The sequence below is a fragment of the Mus musculus genome, chromosome 1, assembly GCF_000001635.26.
Source record: "Mus musculus strain C57BL/6J chromosome 1, GRCm38.p6 C57BL/6J".
NCBI lineage: Eukaryota > Metazoa > Chordata > Mammalia > Rodentia > Muridae > Mus > Mus musculus.
This window is the reverse complement of record NC_000067.6, coordinates 159,230,935-159,252,671: the sequence shown is the minus strand read 5'-3', so window position 1 is coordinate 159,252,671 and position 21,737 is coordinate 159,230,935. Positions and strand designations below refer to the sequence as shown.

Genomic DNA, 21,737 nt, shown 5'->3' with positions numbered 1-21,737 from the left:
CATACAATAGATACAAGAAATAACGAAAACTAAACATAAGCATGATATGACATACCTCTCTCTTATTTCTCCTTGCAACCTTGAGGAATTCCATAAGGATCTGTAGCTGAGCTGCATGTGATTCCTGCAATAAAAATTTTAATTTTCTTTAACAAATACAAGTTCAAATTTTTCATTAACAACTGTATGACCAGTATTAGAGGTAAATACACTTATGTTATTGTACTACTTCTATATGTTTTCCCATCTGCTAGTTGCAATTCCAAAAAAAAAATCAACTTACTTTCCATAAAGAATAACAGAAGAAGCTAGAGCTCTGCATGTTTTTGTAAAAACCCATTTATTTATAGGTAATGGCTTCTTTTCCCCAAACAAACTCAATAAAATCAAGACAAAAAAAATCACAATGTAAAGTAGTTTCTAAACATGAAAATAATTTTCCTGGGAAATTTTATTTGCTAAGATAAGGGTTAATAAATGGAAAGAAATGTATGCCTTTCTTACAAGATTGGTCCTATTAGCACTGACACGCGGATGGAGAGAAGACTCTAGAAACTCTCCCCGTCAGAAAGAGGCTCTTTGGGAGTAGAGCAGCTCCCCTTGAGAATCCTCTTAAGCAATCCTTATTTGGAGTTGGGTGAAATAGTTCCTTTGATATGAAGCTATCCTCTATTTGGGGTAAACAGAAATACACTGCCCAGAAAAAGTCATGCACCATCTACTCACAGATATAAAATTTAATACATACATTTTTGTAAAGTTTGATGAAAAGCAAACCTTTGAAAACATGCACACAGCCGGGCAGTGGTGGCACACACCTTTAATCCCAGCACTTGGGAGGCGGAGGCAGGTGGATTTCTGAGTTCAGGCCAGCCTGGTCTACAGAGTGAGTTCCAGGACAGCCAGGGCTACACAGAGAAACCCTGTCAAAAAAACAAAACAAAACAACAACAACAACAAAAACAAGAAAAAGAAAACATGCACACACAAAAATAAAAAAACATTAAGGAAAAATAAGTACCCCAAATTAGCAAAAGAAATGAAGATTGTTTTGATAAATGATCCATGACATTTGGTGGACATCCTAAAATCCATATAATGAACTAAGGAATTGAAGATGAATAGAATAAATATATGTCAAGACTTAAAAGCAGAATGAGAGACAGTTAATAACTAAATACAATTCTAACATCTTATAGGTTTGAAAGGGGAGAAAAAATAAAGATTAACAAAATCTTTATCTTATTATACAACAGAATTATCTGAAGCACTATTAAAACAGACATTTGGTCAGATCTAAAATTTCTTATATTACTATTTTACAAAAGTTCCCAGAAAAGAAGGCTTGCTGTGAAACAATGCCTTCTGGACAGGCTGCTGCACCACAAACTCACAACAGCAGTAGTTACTTGTACAAGACCTCCCGAAAGACTGAGCCAATCAGCACCCACCACTCCTTTAGGGAGATCGAGGTTGTTAATGGGAGACTGTTGGCACAGAAAATTTTCTTGCTCAAGGAAATAGTCCCTCAGCTCTGTGCACCTAGTTAAATGCTGTTGATCCCTCCCAACACACACAGACACACACACACACACACACACACAGACACACACACAAAGACATTAAAGCAAGAGGGGATTTATTAGGAAGGTGGGGCTTGGTGGGAGGGGAAAAGAGGTAAAGAGGATATTGGGGTAAAAAAATGATTAAAGTATATTATACACATATGTATATATGTAGAAAATAGTATCATTTTTAAAAAGATCAACACAAAACAAAAACAAAAAAGGTACTAGATTATATTTGACAAAGACCTAAATAATAAAAATGAGTTCTTGCTACAGGAGGGAGGAGTGAAATCTAATTTTCTCCTGAGGCAGAAAAGGAAGTTTCAGCTAAGTAGGAAGGGAACACTGATTCTACTTGCTTCTTTATCTTAAAATCTCTCTTTCTCTCTCTCTCTCTCTCTCTCTCTCTCTGTGTGTGTGTGTGTGTGTGTGTGTGTGTGTGTGTGTGTGTGTGTGTGTGTGTGTGTGTGTGTATGAGAGTGTGGAGGTCAGAGAACAATTCTTTAGTTCTTTAGTGTCAGTTGTCTCCTTCCCCTGAGACGCATGGACAGGATTTGCATGTTTGCATGGACTTTTACCCTCTGAGTAGTCTTGCCAATCCTCCACCTACTTCGTAAACATCTATCAATCCTCTCCCAAGCCCTGGACTAACCCTGACACCTGATACTCCCAATCCCAGAGCCTCTGTTCTACAATATATAACTTAAAGTTCACAAGTTTGTTATATCACTGTTAGCCCAGTGCACAGTTTTGTCAAATTTGAAAATCTATTATCCTGTATTCAGTTGCCTTAGGGCCTACAAAACAGGGGCCAGAGAAATGCCTTTTCATATGTGCTTGATCTAATAATCAGTTATTGACAATGGGCTATTATTTCCAAACCTTTCTAGGTATTTTTCATTATATAATAACTAGATCATCATTTAAAACAAAGTATCTTTTACGTTTAGGCACTACTTACTGCTTCCAGTTGTTTCTTCTTCTGCACTAATAATTCCAACATGAGGTTGACATTGGCCAAATCAAGGTTATCTTGATCAGTTCCTAGTAGATCTTGAAATATTTGCCACCTATGCCCATTCTAAAATTAAACAAACAAACAAAAACAAACAAAAAACATGGCAACTTAACAAGACTGCTTTAGATTCTAAAACAAAATTTTAAGAAATATTTTCTAATACACCAAAAGTAAAATTACATTCATATTCTAAATTACTTCTCCACAATTACTGGAGGTACAATTTAAATACTGTTGCTACTTTGAATAAATTTTGCTAACCAAGTATAAAAGGTACACAGAAGACAAATACGAAGTTGACATTTCTAAGTATTATAAATGAAAACACCAATATTTTCTGTCTTGCGGTTGGTAAAATGTTAATTTAAGCTCACTTGTCTCAATAGTTTGGGGCTAATCCTTTTAATTAAGAAACTTTGAGTATTATATTCACAATACCCTGACCCTTCAAATGTTAGATATAAGTAAACTATCTATGGTGATACCACCAGACCCTGTAAATGATGGTTAGTCTGATAAACTGTTACAGACAATGCTTAAGAAATTTACTTATATCTAACATTTACTTATCTGAGTAAAATACTCTTAAATAAGCTCCTTTTACAAAAGTCCATTCTTTCCTAAGTATTAATATCTATTATTGAAATAAAAACATTAAAATTAATTCAGTAGAAATAGGAATAAAAAGGACTAAAAAATATTGCTTATTTCATAGAGTACTTCTCTACTACGAATGAAGCCCTTGATTCAATCTCCAGCATTGTAAAACAAACAAAAATAGAAATAGTAACAAGAGCTGAAACATACGGTGCTACTCACTGAGTGGTCCAATTTGAACCTCTTTTCCTCAAATCTTTGCTTCTGTTTGAGAATGAGTTCATTCACTGAAAACAAAGGTAAAAAGCACACAAAATTTGTATTTTTGTTAAATTTATTTACCTTCTAATTGTTCTGCTCAGGTAAATTTTTATCTTAACTTTACAGAGTCCCAAATTTAAAGGAATGTAAAGGAGAAATTAGTAGCTTTCTGTTCTATTTTGAATTAGGAATCAGTTTTTATACTTATTACTACCACAACTTCTATTACTACAGTAGATTCTTTATAATACACACCCATCTTTTATGTTACTCAATAAAGATAACATTTCACCATGTGAAAGCATTCAAGTGCCTTCTAAAACACAAGACTTTTGCTTTTTTGTAGCTTTTCTATAAATACCTTGAAGGATGCTGATAATTACACAAATTCATCTCATCCTTCTTAGTAATATGATTATTTTTCCAAATCTCAGACATCATATAACTTTCAGAGATGCCAAATCTCTTCTCAACCATGATGTGAGTAATCTAAGCCAAACTAGCCAATCTGGTCTTTGCCAGTAATTTATATGAATGAGGCAAAGAAGTCACATGGTTTGTTTTCAGTTTACAACAAGGTCTGACCATGTACCAAGTCTGACTTGGACTCCTGATGCTCCTGCCTCTCCAGATTATAGAAATGCCATGTACAGCCCTGAAACAGTCTTAGCCAACAAGAGATGTGCTGTCTTTCAAATGTAGGTAAAAAATTATCTCCCTGTCTTCAGAATAAGATGATTTCTGAACTTTCTTAAAGCCATTTTGAAGTTCTAAGGTAGCTATGCAAACGACGAAGGTGTATGCTCATAAAAGAATTTTAACATTATCAATGAAATGCTGAATTAGCTCTAGAAATTCTCCTGAAATGAATACAATTTAAATAATGCTTAAGACGCTTTACTTGTATTTGGGGATGTTTTGCATTGTTGTTTGTTCTTACAGTCAACTGATACCAAAAAGCTAATATAATGTGCTAGAAATCTCTATTAGGATACAGAACTCCCTTGGGTGACAAATGGAACAAGACAGAGATAGTATGCAAGATGAAATGCCAATTATCATCCACTTTAAAAATAAATCAAGATCAATACCAAAGAAACCTTAGGTTAGATGCTTCAAAAATTAATGAAATGATCCACTCTACAAATAACTCTAATTATCGTGAGAAATATATATGATGTAGTAGTTGTTATATAATGGAGTAACCAATACTATCACTGATACAAACTTACAAATACACAAGCCATATGAAGGCCAAGTAAGAGTGGAATAAAAATTTGCTATACTCTTTATTAAATAAAAGAATGAATGAAAAGGAATACAGATAAAGTGTATATTGTGCATATGTGTGACCAACTCACGAATATAAGAGGAGAGTTTTGTAAAGGTTAACAGGGTTAAATATTAAGAGTAGAAATATTAACACATCAGTCTGATTCTAAAAAGTAGAAAACATTTAACAAAATTATTACAATCTACAAGAGAGAGAGAATTTGAAATAATACATCAAGAATGAACAAGTAAAAATCACCACAGTGGGGTACCAGGGCAGCTAAGAGGTTAGCAGACTTGTTTCACTGACAGAAGACCAGCTTCAGTCCCCAGCACCCACGCAGCAACTCACATCTAGCCTTCTTGGCACCAGGCACACAGTTGGTACACATAAATATATAAAAACATATTTAAAAAAACCAATCTTTTTAAAAGAGTAAGACAGAGTTTAATGTTTCTGTTACATTAAGTTATTAACATGTGAATAAGAATTGTGACTTAAACAGTTACAATATTGCATATTTGAAGTCTCACATGCCATTGTATTTGACTGATTCTTTCCAACACTATTACATAAAGTTTTAAATGTTGCAAATTGTAAAATAGTAATAGAAAATGAAGGTTAAAATGAAAATAAAAGTTAATGAAGTACTATAGCCTATAATATGATAGAAAGATTATACTCCAAAGGGGGGAAAAAGCCAGGTATAGTGGTACAGGTTTATAGGCCATCATTTGAAAAGCTGGCATGGTAGGATTACAAGTTCAAAGACTTGATTTTACACTTTAAAATGAGAATAAAGCAGAAGTTTCCACTAATAACAACCTACATATATTAACCACTTGGCATGAGACTTTTAAGACTTTCATATTCAGATTTTCATATGTCTAATCTGGGTAAGCAATAAATTCTCAGAAAAGACTGGGGAAAAAAGGTTAAGTAAGGTTTAAAAAAAAAAGTAAAACCTGTATTTACCCTTTACACAACCTGTTTGTTGCTCAGTGTTGCCATCTGAAGAATAAGCATAATAATACTAGTATAAGACTACCATTAAATAAATGCATATCCATAAAGCATATAACAGCTGGGCATGGTGGCGCACACCTTTAATCCCAGCACGCAGGAGGCAGAGGCAGGCGGATTTCTGAGTTCGAGGCCAGCCTGGTCTACAAAGTGAGTTCCAGGACAGCCAGGGCTATACAGAGAAACCCTGTCTTGAAAAACAAAACAAAACAAAACAAAACAAAACAAAACAAAACAAGCATATAACAGTGCCTAACAGGAGGTCTGTGGGACAGAAAGAGACAGACAAATGGGAAGAGAGGTGAGGGGTAAGGAGAGAGAATGAGAGAATGAGGCAGGGAGGCAGGGAGGGAGGGATAGGAGAGAGTGTCAAAGAGTGGAAAGACAGAGGAAGGGAGAGGAAGACACTGTAGAGCCTCCCTGTGCAGCCCAGGCTTAAACTGAATTTAAAAATCCCCTATATCATCATCTGAAGTGCTGGCCGATTACAAGTGTTCACCACCCTGCCAGATCTTAAATATAGATACTAAAATTTGCAAATAAGAGGCTGATTCACAACAAACGTAAGAAAACTTGAAGTACATATTTTGCAGACACAGAAACACATACAAATAGGTTAGGAGTAGAAAGTGGGGAAAATCTAAAGACTAGGTCCTGAAAATGGGGTAGTCTTAGAAGACCAGGGATAGCAAAAAAAGGAACTCTGAGTATACTGAGGGAGTTTAGGTTTTGTCAGAATTTCCTTTTAGCCTTCCACATCTGATCTCCTGCCTCCTGTGAATGATACTATGAACGGTTATACACAAAAACTTCCGCAGAATTCTTCTTGGTTTCTGTCTACTTACATGAAATAACTGGACCACGAACACTTTTTTTTTTTTTTCAGAAAATACCATACTGTTTTCTACTACAAACACTATACACACATCTTTGCAATCCTTTCTAGCAGCCACTTTAATGAGTATATAATCTGTGTATTTTGAGTTCCCTTTCTCATATTCTTTGGTTGTTGTTTTACATTTGCTGATTTACTACAAAGGATACCTTAAAGGCCAGAAGTATAGAACCAGGTGTAGATGTGCAACATAAGATACATAGGAAGGACGTGAGCTGCCGACTTCTCCAGGCAAGCATGCCACTCTTCTAGTACCTCCACAGGTTCAGCAACATGCACACCTCTGCTCCAGACATCACTCTGGGTTCTCATAGGGGCTTCATTAAGTTGGAGGGACTGATTAAATCAATGGCATTGGCCATTAACTCACCCTTCGGTTCTTCTCATCTCCCCTTTGATGAAGGTGGATTGGAAGTTACCAGAGTAGTTAGTGTCCTGAGCAACTTAGAAGCTCCCAGGCTCAGACACCTCATTTTACTTGCTTATCACTGGAAGGGCATTCTACTTGGAACTAGTCATCATCATGAATTATCTATATATTTTATTGGCATATCAGATTAGTCTTAGTATTTCTGCTGTGCTTTCAGACTCATTACTCCTTAATTTGTACTGAAGTTGGGTCTGTAATTTTATTATAAGACATTCAGTATATAAAACTACTAATTTAAGACAGGGTCTGCCTGGACCATGCACTGGATCTTTTGCATTAGCCTCCCCAGTGCTGGTTATGAGCACATGCCATTATATCCAACTTAAAACATTAATTGTTAAATTTACAACTAGCACATGACTACATTAGTTCCAAGTTTCTACCATTTATACTTAAAGTTATACTCACATGTCCATATCAAAATCCGTGTTTATATCCTCCTCTTCCTATCGGGAGCCTTTCCAGTTCATATACTCTACATCCGCCTCATCCAGGGATCTCTATACTTGATCTTCCCCTTCTATCAGAAAACACTGACCAAGAACATGTTCTCCCTCCCCATCAAACATTCCCTTTGTTACTTCTCACTGTTACATTGGCAGTAGAAGCACAGAAACATGCAATACTACATGTGGAGACATAAACTTGTCCTAAACCTCTGACAACTCCTTGAAACCTACATTCTGTCCAAACATGTGTCCAAAATTCTAAGGGCATGTTGGGTTTTCTTTTATGGAACTGAAATATAACAAGAAATGGTACTAACCATGTATAGTCTATGCCATAGCCCAAGAAGATGAAAGCGCCCTGGTGAGTAACAAAGAAAAACTTGCTTACTTCTGAGTTGGGATTTCTGAATAAGCTATTGTTTGGATATTTTTTGTGTAAAGAGTATAGTAAAAATAATTTCAAAGACTCACCCAAGAAATTAGGATAGAGATGGTCAATATTGTCCACAACATAATTACACTTGGGACATCTATTATTGTCCTCCAAACTCTGATGAATACACTTGTAGCTATTAACATGGGGGGAAAAGACAAAAACTTAATTAAAATGACAAATTAACAAACCTGTCACAAAATACTATTGTGCTCTCACTTTCAACACAACTGATATAACATTTATTTCCACTTTTACCTTTGTAAAACAAACAAAATACATAAAGCATTTCTTGACTGAACAATTTATAAAGTTGTACATGTAAAATGAAATGTGAATGGGGACTAAGTTTTATGTTACGTAATTTATATTATACACAAGGAAAGCAAATGCCTATGGTCTAGTTAAGCAAACTTCTCATATTCTTAGAGTACTGATATCCTTAGATCACATACAGTGTTCAAACAAGCTAAAAGATACTATTCTATTTAGATACTCAAGCAAAGACAAAAATCTAGTCAAGCATGAGAAAACCATCTTCAACAGTAACAAAAAAGTGATTCAACATTATGTGCTAATGTTTACTAAGAAGAATAGAAAACAAAATAGTGTTAAAATTCCAGAAGACATAATATTATTACATAGCTGAAAGAAATGTAACCAGTACAACTTTTATAAAAGGTAAATTCAGGAAAAACTTTAAGTTCTTATATTCCCTTTAATATAGCAACTTTTATTTATAAAGATATATCATTGGGAATTACATATGCTATCCAATGCAGAGTTAGCTAACCATCAGAGTAGCAATCTGTAAGAGAAGCAACCTAAATTACACATACAAATTGACCAAATCTGCAATTATCATTTCAATGCAATGGTATACTAGCAATAAAAATCACATTTTACTTGTGTATATGTCATATATTATATATGTGGAAATTATTATGAATATATTGTTTACATATATATATTCATATATATTACAGGGAATGTCGTTTCTTATATTTTTGTGGTGTACTGCATTTTAACAATTGCTTCCTTCATCAGTACTGTACGTGTGTGAGAGCAGGAGGCATATGCCAGGGGTCAAAGGATGACTTTGTGAAGTAGGTTCTTTCCTTCCACCTTTACATGGCTTCTAGAGATCAAAACTCAGTTTGATAGATTTGTAAAGCCTGCTTCTTTTCAATAATAGACCTTTTATAACTGTATGTTACCTTGAATAAATAATACACACACACACACACACTCTTAACTATTGTTTTCAACTTTATTAGAAAAATATCAAATTGGCATGAGAAATCATTGTCTTTATATGTATATTTTAAATAAGCTAAAAACACATTTATAGTGTTTTTAACATTATTTCTGTCTATAAGTGAGATATTTCTTTGTAGATTTTTAACTTGTTTTTATAGTAAGTGTATATATTACTCTGACAATCAGAAAAAAAGTAATTTCTAAAGAATTAGAAAGGTGCTTATAGAAATCGTTTTAAAAAACCCATTATCTTTCCTCCTTCCAGCTCATTATGCATTTACATCACCTTTATAAGCTGGTGCTGGCTCTCAGCTCCCTGCCCTCCATCCATCAGGGGTCACTGCTCTACTTGTCTACTCCCTCACTTCACACCTGCTACTTTCAAGACAAGCAAAGCACAGGGACCTAAGGAACTGTCTGTCCATAATGAACCCCAGACTCCAGTATCTACTAAACAAATGGTGTGAACCGTGCTGCAGAAAAACTGTCATCACTCCTGCAACAGCAAGACTCTGACTACCATATTACCACAAGATATGCTCCAAATCTGACTAAACACTTCCTACATGGAAATGCCAATATAAAAAATAATATTAAGCATTTTCATTTCCATTTTTACTAAAGGCCCACGATGAGATATACAAATACAAGAGATGAAGAATTCAATGTGAAAAAGTCTTAGGAGAAAAAAAGAGATGATTATTATCAGGAAATAAGCATGACAAGAGTTTGACGTTTACCAAAACATCAACTAAAACCAGTTAAGGAGGAGGAACCCAGGTGAATACAAAGATGTAGGGAGGTTGACAGATAAAAGGAAAATATTTTAGATGTTAACAAAAAGTTTATAGCTGGTCGAAGCACTAAAAAAATAAGTAAATTTTTGAACAGTCAGCCACAAAAGAACATCTTTAATCCCTTCCTCTCCAAACTTAGGGAACAAGGAAGAAGAGAGAACAGCAATGGGAAAGAGTACTGTGAAATGCTGTGTTTAAAGAGATGATCTAACTTTTGTACAGCAGGAGTGGCTACCTATACAAACCTTCAAAATTAATAAACCATTAATAAGCCCATTAATAAACCATCACAAATGGGGGAAGGGCTCATAAGTTCTTAACTTTTTTCCAGGTTCTGTAGGCAATTACTGGTTGCCAGGGTGGAAGGCACAGATCATATTCCTGTGTTGCAGCCCCTGGTAAGCAGCCCTTATTCAAGTAAATAACTACCTGCCTGTGTTCATGGAATCATCCCTTAGTATATGCAGTGGGGCCACAAAACAAACTAACAAAACCAGACAAAGACATGAGCCTGGGGAGAAGACTAGAAGAAATGCAGAGGGCTGGTAGGAACAGAAGGGAGATAAAACGGGAGTGTAATCATAATATATACATGTATGAAATTTCCAAATAACCAAAATAACAAAAAGAGGAAATACAAATCATGAGAGTAGGAGGGAGACTTTTTGGTAGAAGAGATATGGTGGAAGCAAAGGAGCTAAGAGTGGACAATGGGGAGGGTATTATGACTAAAGGATATTAGAGATGCATGAATTGTGTAAGGATAAATAAGATTTCAAAGGTTAAAAAAAGGGGAAAAAAGATGGTAAAAGAATTCTGGGGGCTGGTGAGATGGCTCAGTGGGTATGAGCACCCGACTGCTTCTTCCAAAGGTCCTGAGTTCAAATCCCAGCAACCACATGGTGGCTCACAACCATCCGAAACAAGATCTGACTCCCTCTTCTGGAGTGTCTGAAGACAGCCACAGTGTACTTACATATAATAAATAAATAAATCTTAAAAAAAAAAAAGAATTCTGAAAAGATGTAACTATCCCAACAGTGAAAATATCTAACAACAGAGAAAAAAATGACTGAGACACTGACATTACACAGCACATGGCTCTACACAATACAAGTTGCTTTTTTAAGCCAAGAATACAAAATGCCATAACTTTATTTTAATGGAGAACATATATAATACAAATTAAGTATGTTGGTTTAGTCCAAACCTAACTAACCCTGAATCATATTCCAGATCATGGGCTTTACCTACTGGTAACTGAAGAATATCTACCTATCAAATGTCATGGCTACCATTTGAAACATAAAACGACAGGCACAACTTCCAATATGGACAAAAGAAATACTAAGATTAATCTGATATGCTAATAAAATATATGGATAATTCATGATGATGACTAGTTCCAAGTAGAATGCTCTTCCAGTGATAAGCAAGTAAAATGAGGTGTCTGAGCCTGGGAGCTTCTAAGTTGCTCAGGACACTAACAACTCTGGTAACTTCCAATCCACCTTCATCAAAGGGGAGATGAGAAGAACCGAAGGGTGAGTTAATGGCCAATGCCATTGATTTAATCAGTCCCTCCAACTTAATGAAGCCCCTATGAGAACCCAGAGTGATGTCTGGAGCAGAGGTGTGCATGTTGCTGAACCTGTGGAGGTACTAGAAGAGTGGCATGCTTGCCTGGAGAAGTCGGCAGCTCACGTCCTTCCTATGTATCTTATCCTGTTGCACATCTACACCTGGTTCTATACTTCTGGCCTTTAAGGTATCCTTTGTAGTAAATCAGCAAATGTAAAACAACAACCAAAGAAAGATAAATACCAAGAAGAACTGAAAGCAGAGTCCCACAGAAGTGCTTCTATATGAATGCTGTGGTGTGAATGAGAACTCACCAAACAGGCTCATATTTCTGGCACTGTTTGGGGAGGCTGTGAAACTTTTGAGAGGTCCATTCTTGACAGAGAAGTTTTATTAATCAAGGGAGCGTTTTTTGTATTTACAGTCTTTGTCCACTTGCTGTTTGCTCTCTCTGCTTTGAATCTGCATTTGAAGACGTGGGCTCCCAGGTTCCTGGTCTTCCCACCATACCTGCTGCTTGCTGCCTTGCCTCACCGCCACAATGTACTTCCATATCTCTGGACTGGGATACTTGAGGCTTTTCTTTCTAAAACTGTTTCTGGACATGGTGTTTTATCACAGCCAACAGGAAAGTAATTAATACACACATTCATGGCTGCATTATTCTTTGGAGCCAGGAGGCTGAATCAACTTAACCTTCATAGATGGCTGAATGGATAAACAAAATATCACCTGTGATTATAGCAGAATACTAATCAAACTTAAAAAGATAATTGTGTCATAAAAGAGCACAGAAGAATGCAAAGGGCATTATGTGAAATAAGCCCCTCACAGGAAGACACATATGCTCTAAGTACATAGATATGAGGTTATCTAGAACTGACAAATCCATACAAATAGAAAGGAGACTAGGGGCTTCCAGGGACTGCAGAGATGGAAAGTAAAGCATTGATTTTACAGGTATAGTTTCAGTTTTGCCAAAAGAACAAGTCCTGGACACTGTCCAACAAGTAAACATAGCACAACGTAACTACATACATCAAGATGGTAAGACTGCGAATTCTATATTAATTTATAATTTGAATTTTTAAGTACATCAATATAACAAATATAATCCAATGCTTCTCAGTGAAGTGTTAACAAAGACAGTGCAAGCCTTTTTCATTCTTTCCCTGTTTTCTGGGTCCTCCCACCTTATTCCCAACTGGCATCTCATGCTTAGTGACAGACTGATTACCCACCTTGATTTTCTAAAACACCAAAGTTTCTGCTAACAATAAACACAAGATTTTAAAATGTATCTTAACAGCCTATGGTACACTAGAGTATTTCACAGAAGTTATGTACCAAACACATTTTATATCATGAACTATAAAGACTTATCAGTAGAAGAAACAATATAAAATTAGTTTATAGAGCATAACTTCTGGTTGGTTGCAGTTATACTGAATGAAGATGGTCTTACCAAAAGCTGTGGCCACATTTTGTCATGTATGCCTCCTCAATCATATCAAAGCAGATGGGACTACAAAAGAAAAAGAGAGAAGCCACTGATATAATGTTTGTTAAGGCAGAATGTTACACATTGGAAAGGGCTCGTAACAAAAATCAATCAAACCAAATTTAATATATAGCTAAGAATTAAGAATTCTACCCTTCTTAACAGAAGGTTAACAGTATTACAGGACTGTTTATAAAAGTACCATGCTCAAGCTGATCCAAGGAGCAAGGAGTGTTGAAATAAATATGTGAAATGAGAACACTTACATTATTCAAATATTTTATCCATCCCATAGAATTTAGGGTGGAACCTTATTATTAGAGGGCTCAAGAAGGTTCTACCCAGTGTTCCTATGCTCAGAAACACTATCCCGGCTACCCTGAGTGTTCTTTTCTTGACACACAGTAAGACAACTGCTGAGTATTGGACAGCCCTGGACTCCATCCCCAGCCTGAGGAGGGGAAGAGGGAGGGAGGTAACAGCCCTCTTTTTGTCCTATCCCAAAGAAAACTAAATCTTCGAGTGATAAATTTAGAAATGTAGTTTCAATGATGCTTCGAGATGATGTCAGTAAAAGCTAATATATAAAATAGACCGAACAGTATTTATTAAACTATGTTATATAGTAAGGTGTTCAATCCTTTCTACAACACAGTAAGAGAGGTATCAGTTGTACTGTTCTTTCCTCCAAATTGAAATGTATTCTGTCTGGGGTCCAAGGGAAAGGAAGCTATAAGACTCAAGATACTAAGGAAATGTACAAAGTTTAAGAAGCTCAGAATTTAAAAAAAAAAAAAATATTAAAAAAAAAAGGAGGCTGGGTGTGGTGATGCATACTTTAATCCCAGCACTTGGAAAGCAGATGCCAGTGGATCTCTGTGAGTTTGAGGCCATCCTGGTGTTCTACACAGCTCTATACCAACCAAGGCTTCATAGTGAGACTCAGTCTCAGGTCCTTATGCTTATGCAGCAAGCACTTTATCCACTGAACTATTCCCTACTCTGAATGAACTTTTCTTTCTTTTTTGGCGGGGGAGGCAGGAGAGAGGAAATGACAGGGTCTTTATGTAGCCCACGCTAGCCTGGGACTCAACATGGAACCTTCAGAAATGTCTGCCCCTATCTTCCTAGTGCTGGGATTAAAAGATATACACCCAGCTAAAATTCATTTATCTATGAGTATGGCTGCTGTGCCACACGTGGAGGCTGGAGGACTTCGGAGCCTGGCTCTCTCCTGCTGCTGCGGTTCCAGAGCAGAGATCAGACTATCAGGCTGGCACAGCAACTGTTTTATCTACTGTGCCATTTCACAGGCTCCTGAAGTAAACGGTGTCATTGTTCGCTACATTTTTCACACAATAATATCCAGTACTTTAGTGATGGCAAATTTATTACAAAGAATCCATAATAGAAGACAAACTGTCACTAAGATCTTACACCAGCTTTAAACTTAGCTATGCATCCTATAACTGTCTTCAACTGTGAGAATCTTACTGGACATGTCTAATTTTTCAACATCTCAGATCATCTGTCCATTATGCCAACAACTAGCTCATAAATGAAACAAGGATTTCAAAATTATCTCAGAGAGATTTTCTTTCATTTTGCCAAAACCTATATTCATGTCTGGAGGCAAGTATATTTTATGTATACAAACTTGCATGAAATGATAGCTATATCCAACCACGAATAGCACTGTTATGGTACCAATAACTATAAAGTATAAATTAATGCTTTAACATGTTAAAGAGTAAAGCAAGTTAAATTTATATTCAGAGAGATATAATGAAATGTAGTTCATTTGCATTTGAGGTCAACATCTAACTGGGGAGAACTTTCCTTCGACCATATTACTCAGAAAAACTGGGGGAAACACTAACATCCTTGAAGGAAAGGAAACAAATGAACATATTCTCATTTTTATTGGACCAAGTTTATCGTGGACTCACTCTTCCATCTGAAAGCATTTTGTAGGCATTCACAGCACAAGCACTAACTGAGCAGTTGAGGAAGCGCACAGGGAGATAGACTGACTCTAGAACAGCCGCATCAGTTTCCACCTTTGTTACTAATTGTGACTGTACCCCGTCCAACCCCACAAGTTCAGGGATAAATGGTGAAGGAGCTATTGTTCAAACCCGAGGCATCCAACAGAGATGCTTAAAGGGTTCATAGAAGGAGAACCTATATGGCTCTTGTAAAGAATTAGTTCTTAAAACCAAACCTTGCCTTCAATGTACTACTTAATTTTAATTAAAACTAGAAAAGAATCAGAAGGGCTGGAGAGATGGCTCGGTGGTTAAGAGCACTGACTGCTCTTCCAGAGGTCCTGAGTTCAATTCCCAGCAACCACATGGTGGCTCACAACCATCTGAAATGGTATTCAATATCCTCTCCTGGTGTGTCTGAAGACAGGGACAGCGTACTCACATACATAAAATAAATAAATCTATTTAAAAAAAAAAGAATCAGAAAGAGCAAACAAATCTTAAGTTAACAATGTCTAACACACATACATATGCGTGTGTGTGTGTGTGTGTGTGTATATATATATACACACACACAAACATATCTATATATGCATGCATATATGCATGTACATGCATGCTATAGATTGAACCTAGGGCCTCACTCATGTTAGGCACCCAAATGAAAATATAACCTATGAGCAAGAGGAAACAGTCAATAAAGAGGATAGGTTGATTACAAAGGAATGTCTTATCAAGTATTGGTAAAATTGCCAGCAACAAATTACCATAGCACATCATGGCCACTAGAAGCTTTAAAAGCTTGCATTCCATTCAGATAAAGGCTGATCCTAGGCTATGAAGTTACAGAAAATACTCAAAAGACATTTCAAGATGAGCCAGAGATAAGCAAAGGTAGTGAGTTTACTAAATAATTGGTTAGAGAGCCATAAATACAGGAAAAGGACAATATGCAATCACACAACATGATGCAGGCATCTCCAGAGAGAGAAAGAGTGTGTCTGTCTGTCTCTATGTGTGTGTATATGTGTGTGTGTGTGTGTGTGTGTGTGTGTGTGTATGTATGTATAAAGACCCCGTGGCTTTCTAAGTTACATTCTTACATACTTCAAAGGATAAAGCTTGTAAATTTTAAAGGTTAGGTAAGACTTAAAATTAAGAAAAAAAATATGAACTAGTTTACATTTTTCCTATTCTCTTTTGATTTATGAAATCATCACTCAGATTTAGGGATGAGAACTGGTATGGTAAAAACCCAAGGCCCCAAGTAAACGAAGTTCATTTATTGTTTTTAACATTCTTGATTGAGATGTCTCTAGGAAAACACTATCTGTTGGCAATTTGACATTATAAATTGTTAAAAGTTTCTTGGCTCTTGTTCAACAAGAAAGACATCCTATCTTCTGGGGTGGACAGGGCTTCTCATACCACCTTAACTTTCCCTGACTTTCTATCCTGTGAAAATTAACCCAACTTAATACTGTGATTTGTAAGAAATATAAGACTACAAGCATAAATATCTAAAATGTCAATCAACCCTACAGTTAAACTTAAGCCTATTTTTGAATATGATAAAGCTAAGAACGTTCCTGAAATTAGGCATGGGCTTTACTTAACTGTTCTCAAAGAGTTGGAGAAAAGGCAATGTCCTTATCTACTACCTGCCACTCCAGCCTCCCATTACAATTTGTCTCAGATTAGGACAGCAAGGAACCAGTGGCTAAGGAGAAACATGAGTCAACAGCTGCTTACCTCTAATCAAGCCCATTTAAGAACCACTGTGTAATATGCTGGAACTCAGAGTTCAGCTTTCTGACCACATAAAGGAACGTGCTAAACTGAGACTCAAAATCTGATTTCTCATTTTATCCCTTAGCTATCTTCTCCTGCCTGAAATAGTGAAAATCATTACACTGGTACTATAGTAAATAAAACCACTCCAGCCTGGTCTACCGAGTGAGTTCTAGGACAACCAGGGCTACAGAGAAACCCTGCCTCGGAAAAAAAAAAAAAAAAACAAAAGAATTAACATTATTTAAACATAAACCTCATTTAGATATAAAAGATTACAGTAAGTTGAATTGCTCACAATCTGACACTGAAGTACAAAAAAGACAAAAGCACCCAGAGGCCAATTAGGAATAAAAAGAATTACTAAGACATTGCCTAATGTATATCCTACTCCAAGAGTTTGATCAAAATTAAACCTAGTTTAAGGAAAAATGCACTCACTGGTTAATTTTTCTGAATATACAACTTCACCAGAAAGAGAAATGATGAACTGAGATTCTTACACGGTAAAAGATTCAGAATTTTAGCCACAAATACTCACTGGATGTTTTCATAATAGAATATAAAATGCCTATACAATGTAAGAGTATAATTACTTACTTTTATTTTATGTATATGAGTGCTTTGCCTACAAGTATGTCTGTATGCTACTTGTGTGCCGGGTGCCTGTGGGGCCTGGAAGAGGGATTCAATGCCCTGGAGATGGAGTTACAGACATTGTTATGTGGGTGCTGGGAATCAAACCCATCTTTTGCAAGAGCAACAAGAGCTCCTGTCCACTGAAGTCTTCTCACAAGCCAGTAGGCTCAATTGATTTCTTTTAAACAACAAGGTGATGAACTAATAATTTAGTCTTACTCCTGAGCTAGTTATAGAAAAAGTTAAAACCTGTCAACTTAACCACAATCTAGAACCACATGGAAAGAGTTTCAACCAAGGAGCAGTCTAGATCAGGTGGGCCTATTGGCATAGCTGTAGGGGATTGTCTTGATTGCTAACAGACTTAAGAAGACCCAGCCCATTGTGAGCAGCACCACCAGGCTATGGAGGCCTGACTACAGGAGTGGAGAAAGCCAGCTGAGTCACAGGCCAATAAGCAGGCAGGCAGCATGGACACTCCTCCCTCTGCTTGACAGTGGCTAGGACTCTTTAAGCTCCTGCATTGCTCTCTCCACAATAACGAACTGTAACTGAAACTTCCAGCCAAATAAACCTTTCTCTTCTCTAAGTGGCTTATAGTCAAGGTATTGGTCACAGAAACAGAAATGAAAATAGGACACGCCTAATAAAAACAATTGCCAGCTGTACCTCGTTCACCTCCAGTAATACAGGCTACACCACAGACTGTGGTACTCTGAGATAGTTCAACAGTCAGTGCCTAAGTTATCTGTTTAATAATTGAATAATACTGATTTCTCACACCTTTTACACTATTAAACGACCTAAGGATGCTGGCATCTTGGTTTGAACTACAAATAATGGCCAAAAAGAAAAAAGCAAACTGTTTTACTAGTTTCTACCTTATCATGTGACACTATTGATTGGACAAGAATACAAACACCTCACCCAGGCAGTGGTGACAAACACCTTTAATCCTAGCACAAGAAGGAAGAGGCAGGAGGATCTCTGAGTTCAGGGCCAGCCTGTTCTACAGAGCTAGTTCCAGGATATCCAGGGCTACACAGAGAAACCCTGTCTCTAAATAAATAAATAAATAAAGCCAAACAAAAAAAGGAATGCAAACACCTCTTACACCCAACCATAAACTTCTTAAATTACAAATAACCACAGCTATAATTCTATTTCAACACACACACAACTTCTGAATCTAAACAAAAGCAAAATTACGAATTATATTAGTGAACAAGAAAGTGTAGCTAATACCTTTCTCAATGGTTACAATCTCTAAGCTTATCATCTTTAATAATACCATTTAAGCCCATCTTCTACTGTGATCTGAACTAACTTCCCCAAGCATGACTGTTCAAGCCAACTTCCTACATCATTAAGTCAAACAACAAGTTCCTTCTTAGGAAAGGCCCAGAATTCTACCAGTTTGTGAGCAGGAAATCTTCATTAAGCTCTCATAATCTTACCAGTAATATCAAAACCCAATTAAAATTCAAAGCATTCTTCAAGACAATCAGATTCATCTTTTGCTTAAAGTCCCTCTTAGATGCCAAATGCCTGAATTCTACTGTGTCGCTCAAGATGCCAGCTGTGATGCAATGACTGTAAAAGCGTTTCTCAAGTCAGAGATTCCAGTGTATACACAGCGCTGCGATCGTTCCATACAACACAGAAACACTAAAAATGTGTTTCCCTTTTTCCAACAGTTGAAACCTGGAATTGGGTGTGAACAAACTTTGACTACAAAATTATTAACAGTATTACAAGTGTCCTATCTATTCAAATTCATATTCCAACGCAGGATGGGCAAAAATAACTTCGTAAAGCATCACCAACCAGGTTTCGAGCACCATCTACTTTTTTACAATATAGTGTTGACCAGCAATCCCACACCTCAGAATCACCAGGCACTAACTAGTCTTCTACCTCCGAAAATCATGAACTACTCCTGACTGATACTTCGTCCACTAGATGGCCAAAAAAAGAAAGAAAACAAAAACAAAAACCAGAAGGGATTTAACCTCCTACCCCGAATACTTCCTTTCTAATAACCACTTACTGGACCTCCATCTTTATCCTTAAGCACTCCCTTAAATGCCTTCAGTTCCTGGACACCAGCACCCACTTCTGTGCAATCCCATTTCACCACTTTGCCTAAGGATCCCAGTCCAGCTCCACCTCCCAACCGGGAACCTTAACTCTGCAAACACTCAACTCTCTAGGTTCGAATCCCAGCACCTCCAACAGGCCTCCCTCCACGGGACCCCGCCAGGCTCAGCAGCAGAAACTCGTGGTCATGCACGCAGGGGCTGCTATGCAAACCCACCAGACGAAGTCGTTGCTTTTGTCCTCGTAGGAGTTGAGGAGCCCGTTACAAAGCGGGACGAGCAGAGGTCGCTTCCTACTGCTACTGCCGAGGCTGGAGCTGCTCCCTCCAACGCCGGCGCTGGGCCTGGCCGCGCAGCTGAGCCGGGACTGGCCCGCGGACACCGCCCCGCCGGCGCTCGCGCTGCCAGACACCGCGGCCGCCACCAGCACAGGCCGCCCCGGGCCGCCGAGGCCGCCGGAGCCCGCGGCCGGAGCCACGCCGCCGGACACCAGCGTCGCCGCCGAGGCCGCCACGGACGGCGGCGACGGAGACGAGGATAAGGACGAGGAGGCGGAAGTCACCGAGGAGGCGGCCGAGGAGCCGGGGCTCGTCCCAGCGGAACCCGAGCCGGCCTGGCGGCTACCTGACATCGTGACTCCCTCCCTTGGCCCTGCGCTCCGAGGCGAGGGCCCGGACAGACCGCGACCCTCCGCCGCCCCCGGCGCTCAGCTCCCGAGCATCCTGAGGACGCGCCGGGAGACGGGCCGGGGGAACAATAAAGTTAGGCTTCCCACCGCCGCCCCGCCGCCGCGTCCTACGCGAGGGGGCGGGGGAAACTATCACATCCGAGGAGCCATGACTGCCGAGGAGGCCGCCGGGGCAGCCAACCCGGGCGCGCCGAGGCGGTCGGGCTTGCGCATGAGCGGCGGAAGGGGCGGGGCAGCGGAGCAGCTGCGCGCGCAGGCGCCGGCGCCGGCGCCGGGCTGTACGGAGATGCCGAGCGTGTAGTTCTCCGAGTGGAAAGCTGATTTCCTTTCTGACGTAGTAGAGAGATGGCCGTTTTCATGGAGCCAAAGGGTGGAAGGGGAAAGGACGGGGAATCTGGTCTAGTGGACCGGGAACGCTCGAAAAGCAACTGCTTAAGCGTGCCCCGGGTGGACGCTGGCGGATTGCCCAGCTAAAACTGCGGCGGTACGGAGCAGTGGTGTTGCGCATGCGTGTGAGCGAGCGCGCATGCGGCTATGGATTATTATCTGGAAAATACTAAGCTCACTTGTGTTCTCTTGCGGCTTCGCGCTTTTTCCCGATTGTGTGGCAGGAATATAATTTGTTTTCGTTTAGATTTTTTTTTTCTGTTTAGATTTTGAAGTCCTGTTAGGAGGAGTAAGGGGCCAGGGCAGTGAAAAAGGGTTACAAGCCTTAGGTTTCAATCTGAAAGAGCCACAACGTGAGGACTTCCCCACGTTCTGACTCAGGAGAGGCGACACCCCAAAATCACCAACGAGAAACGGTCTTGCTGCAAATTGCAAGAGGATTTTTATTCAAGAGCGCTCTCGGCCCACGGTCATACACCACGCAGGGGTAGAGGACCGTGGCGCCCCGAGTAGCTGGGTTAGGGGGTATTTAAAGGAAGAAACCACAACTTAAGGAGGTGGGAAGGGCGTTGTTGGAAAATACCAAAAATACCAGTTAAGAGTCACAAGGAAGTACAAAGTCACAAGTGTCAGGTTATCTCTCAAGACAGTTTCTAAGAGCCCCTAACAATCTAAGAGCCCCTAGCAATAGCACCTTTGCATAGTGGGTTCCAGCAATGGTCAGGGTGACTTTCTTTGAATTAACACTCTTTGAACCCAGGAAGCTGATGGGTGGAGGAATGTTGATATCTGTTTTATGATTAGCATACCTTGGAGCATTGAGTCACAAAGGCAAAATTCCCAAGCCTGGGCCCAAAGGCCTAGAATTTTGTCTTTATTACTCTTTCAAATCAAACATTTTATAGTACCAGAAATTATTTGCTTCTTGTCCCTGATGTCACTTATCTAAATTATCTCCAACCTTTTGTAAAACCTCATTGATAACTCCGTCTTTGTTGGCATTGAAGCAGCAATACTCGCCTAGTTCCCCTGGGAAATGAAAACTAAGTCTAAACCTGG

At 38.6% G+C, this 21,737-nt stretch overlaps 1 protein-coding gene across 6 annotated transcripts in view; it reads right to left on the bottom strand.

Moving 5' to 3' along the window:
- Cop1 (COP1, E3 ubiquitin ligase) overlaps positions 1 to 20,516 on the bottom strand; it is a 122,717-nt gene extending 102,201 nt beyond the window's left edge. Inside the window, exons 1-6 of one of the 6 annotated variants that reach the window (XM_030254396.1) lie at positions 19,822 to 20,516; positions 13,051 to 13,110; positions 7,986 to 8,083; positions 3,394 to 3,470; positions 2,530 to 2,649; positions 56 to 124 (exon numbers count right to left, since the gene is read on the bottom strand). Coding sequence is in view for 4 of the 6 variants with exons in the window: in NM_011931.4 (NP_036061.1) it covers positions 56 to 124; positions 2,530 to 2,649; positions 3,394 to 3,470; positions 7,986 to 8,083; positions 13,051 to 13,110; positions 19,822 to 20,234 (837 nt within the window). In the remaining 2 variants the exon portion in view is untranslated. The remainder of the gene's footprint in view (positions 1 to 55; positions 125 to 2,529; positions 2,650 to 3,393; positions 3,471 to 7,985; positions 8,084 to 13,050; positions 13,111 to 19,821) is intronic. The other 5 variants (NM_011931.4, NM_001360878.1, XM_030254397.1 and 2 more) reach the window with 5 other exon arrangements.
- Between the last annotated feature and the right edge of the window lie 1,221 nt (positions 20,517 to 21,737).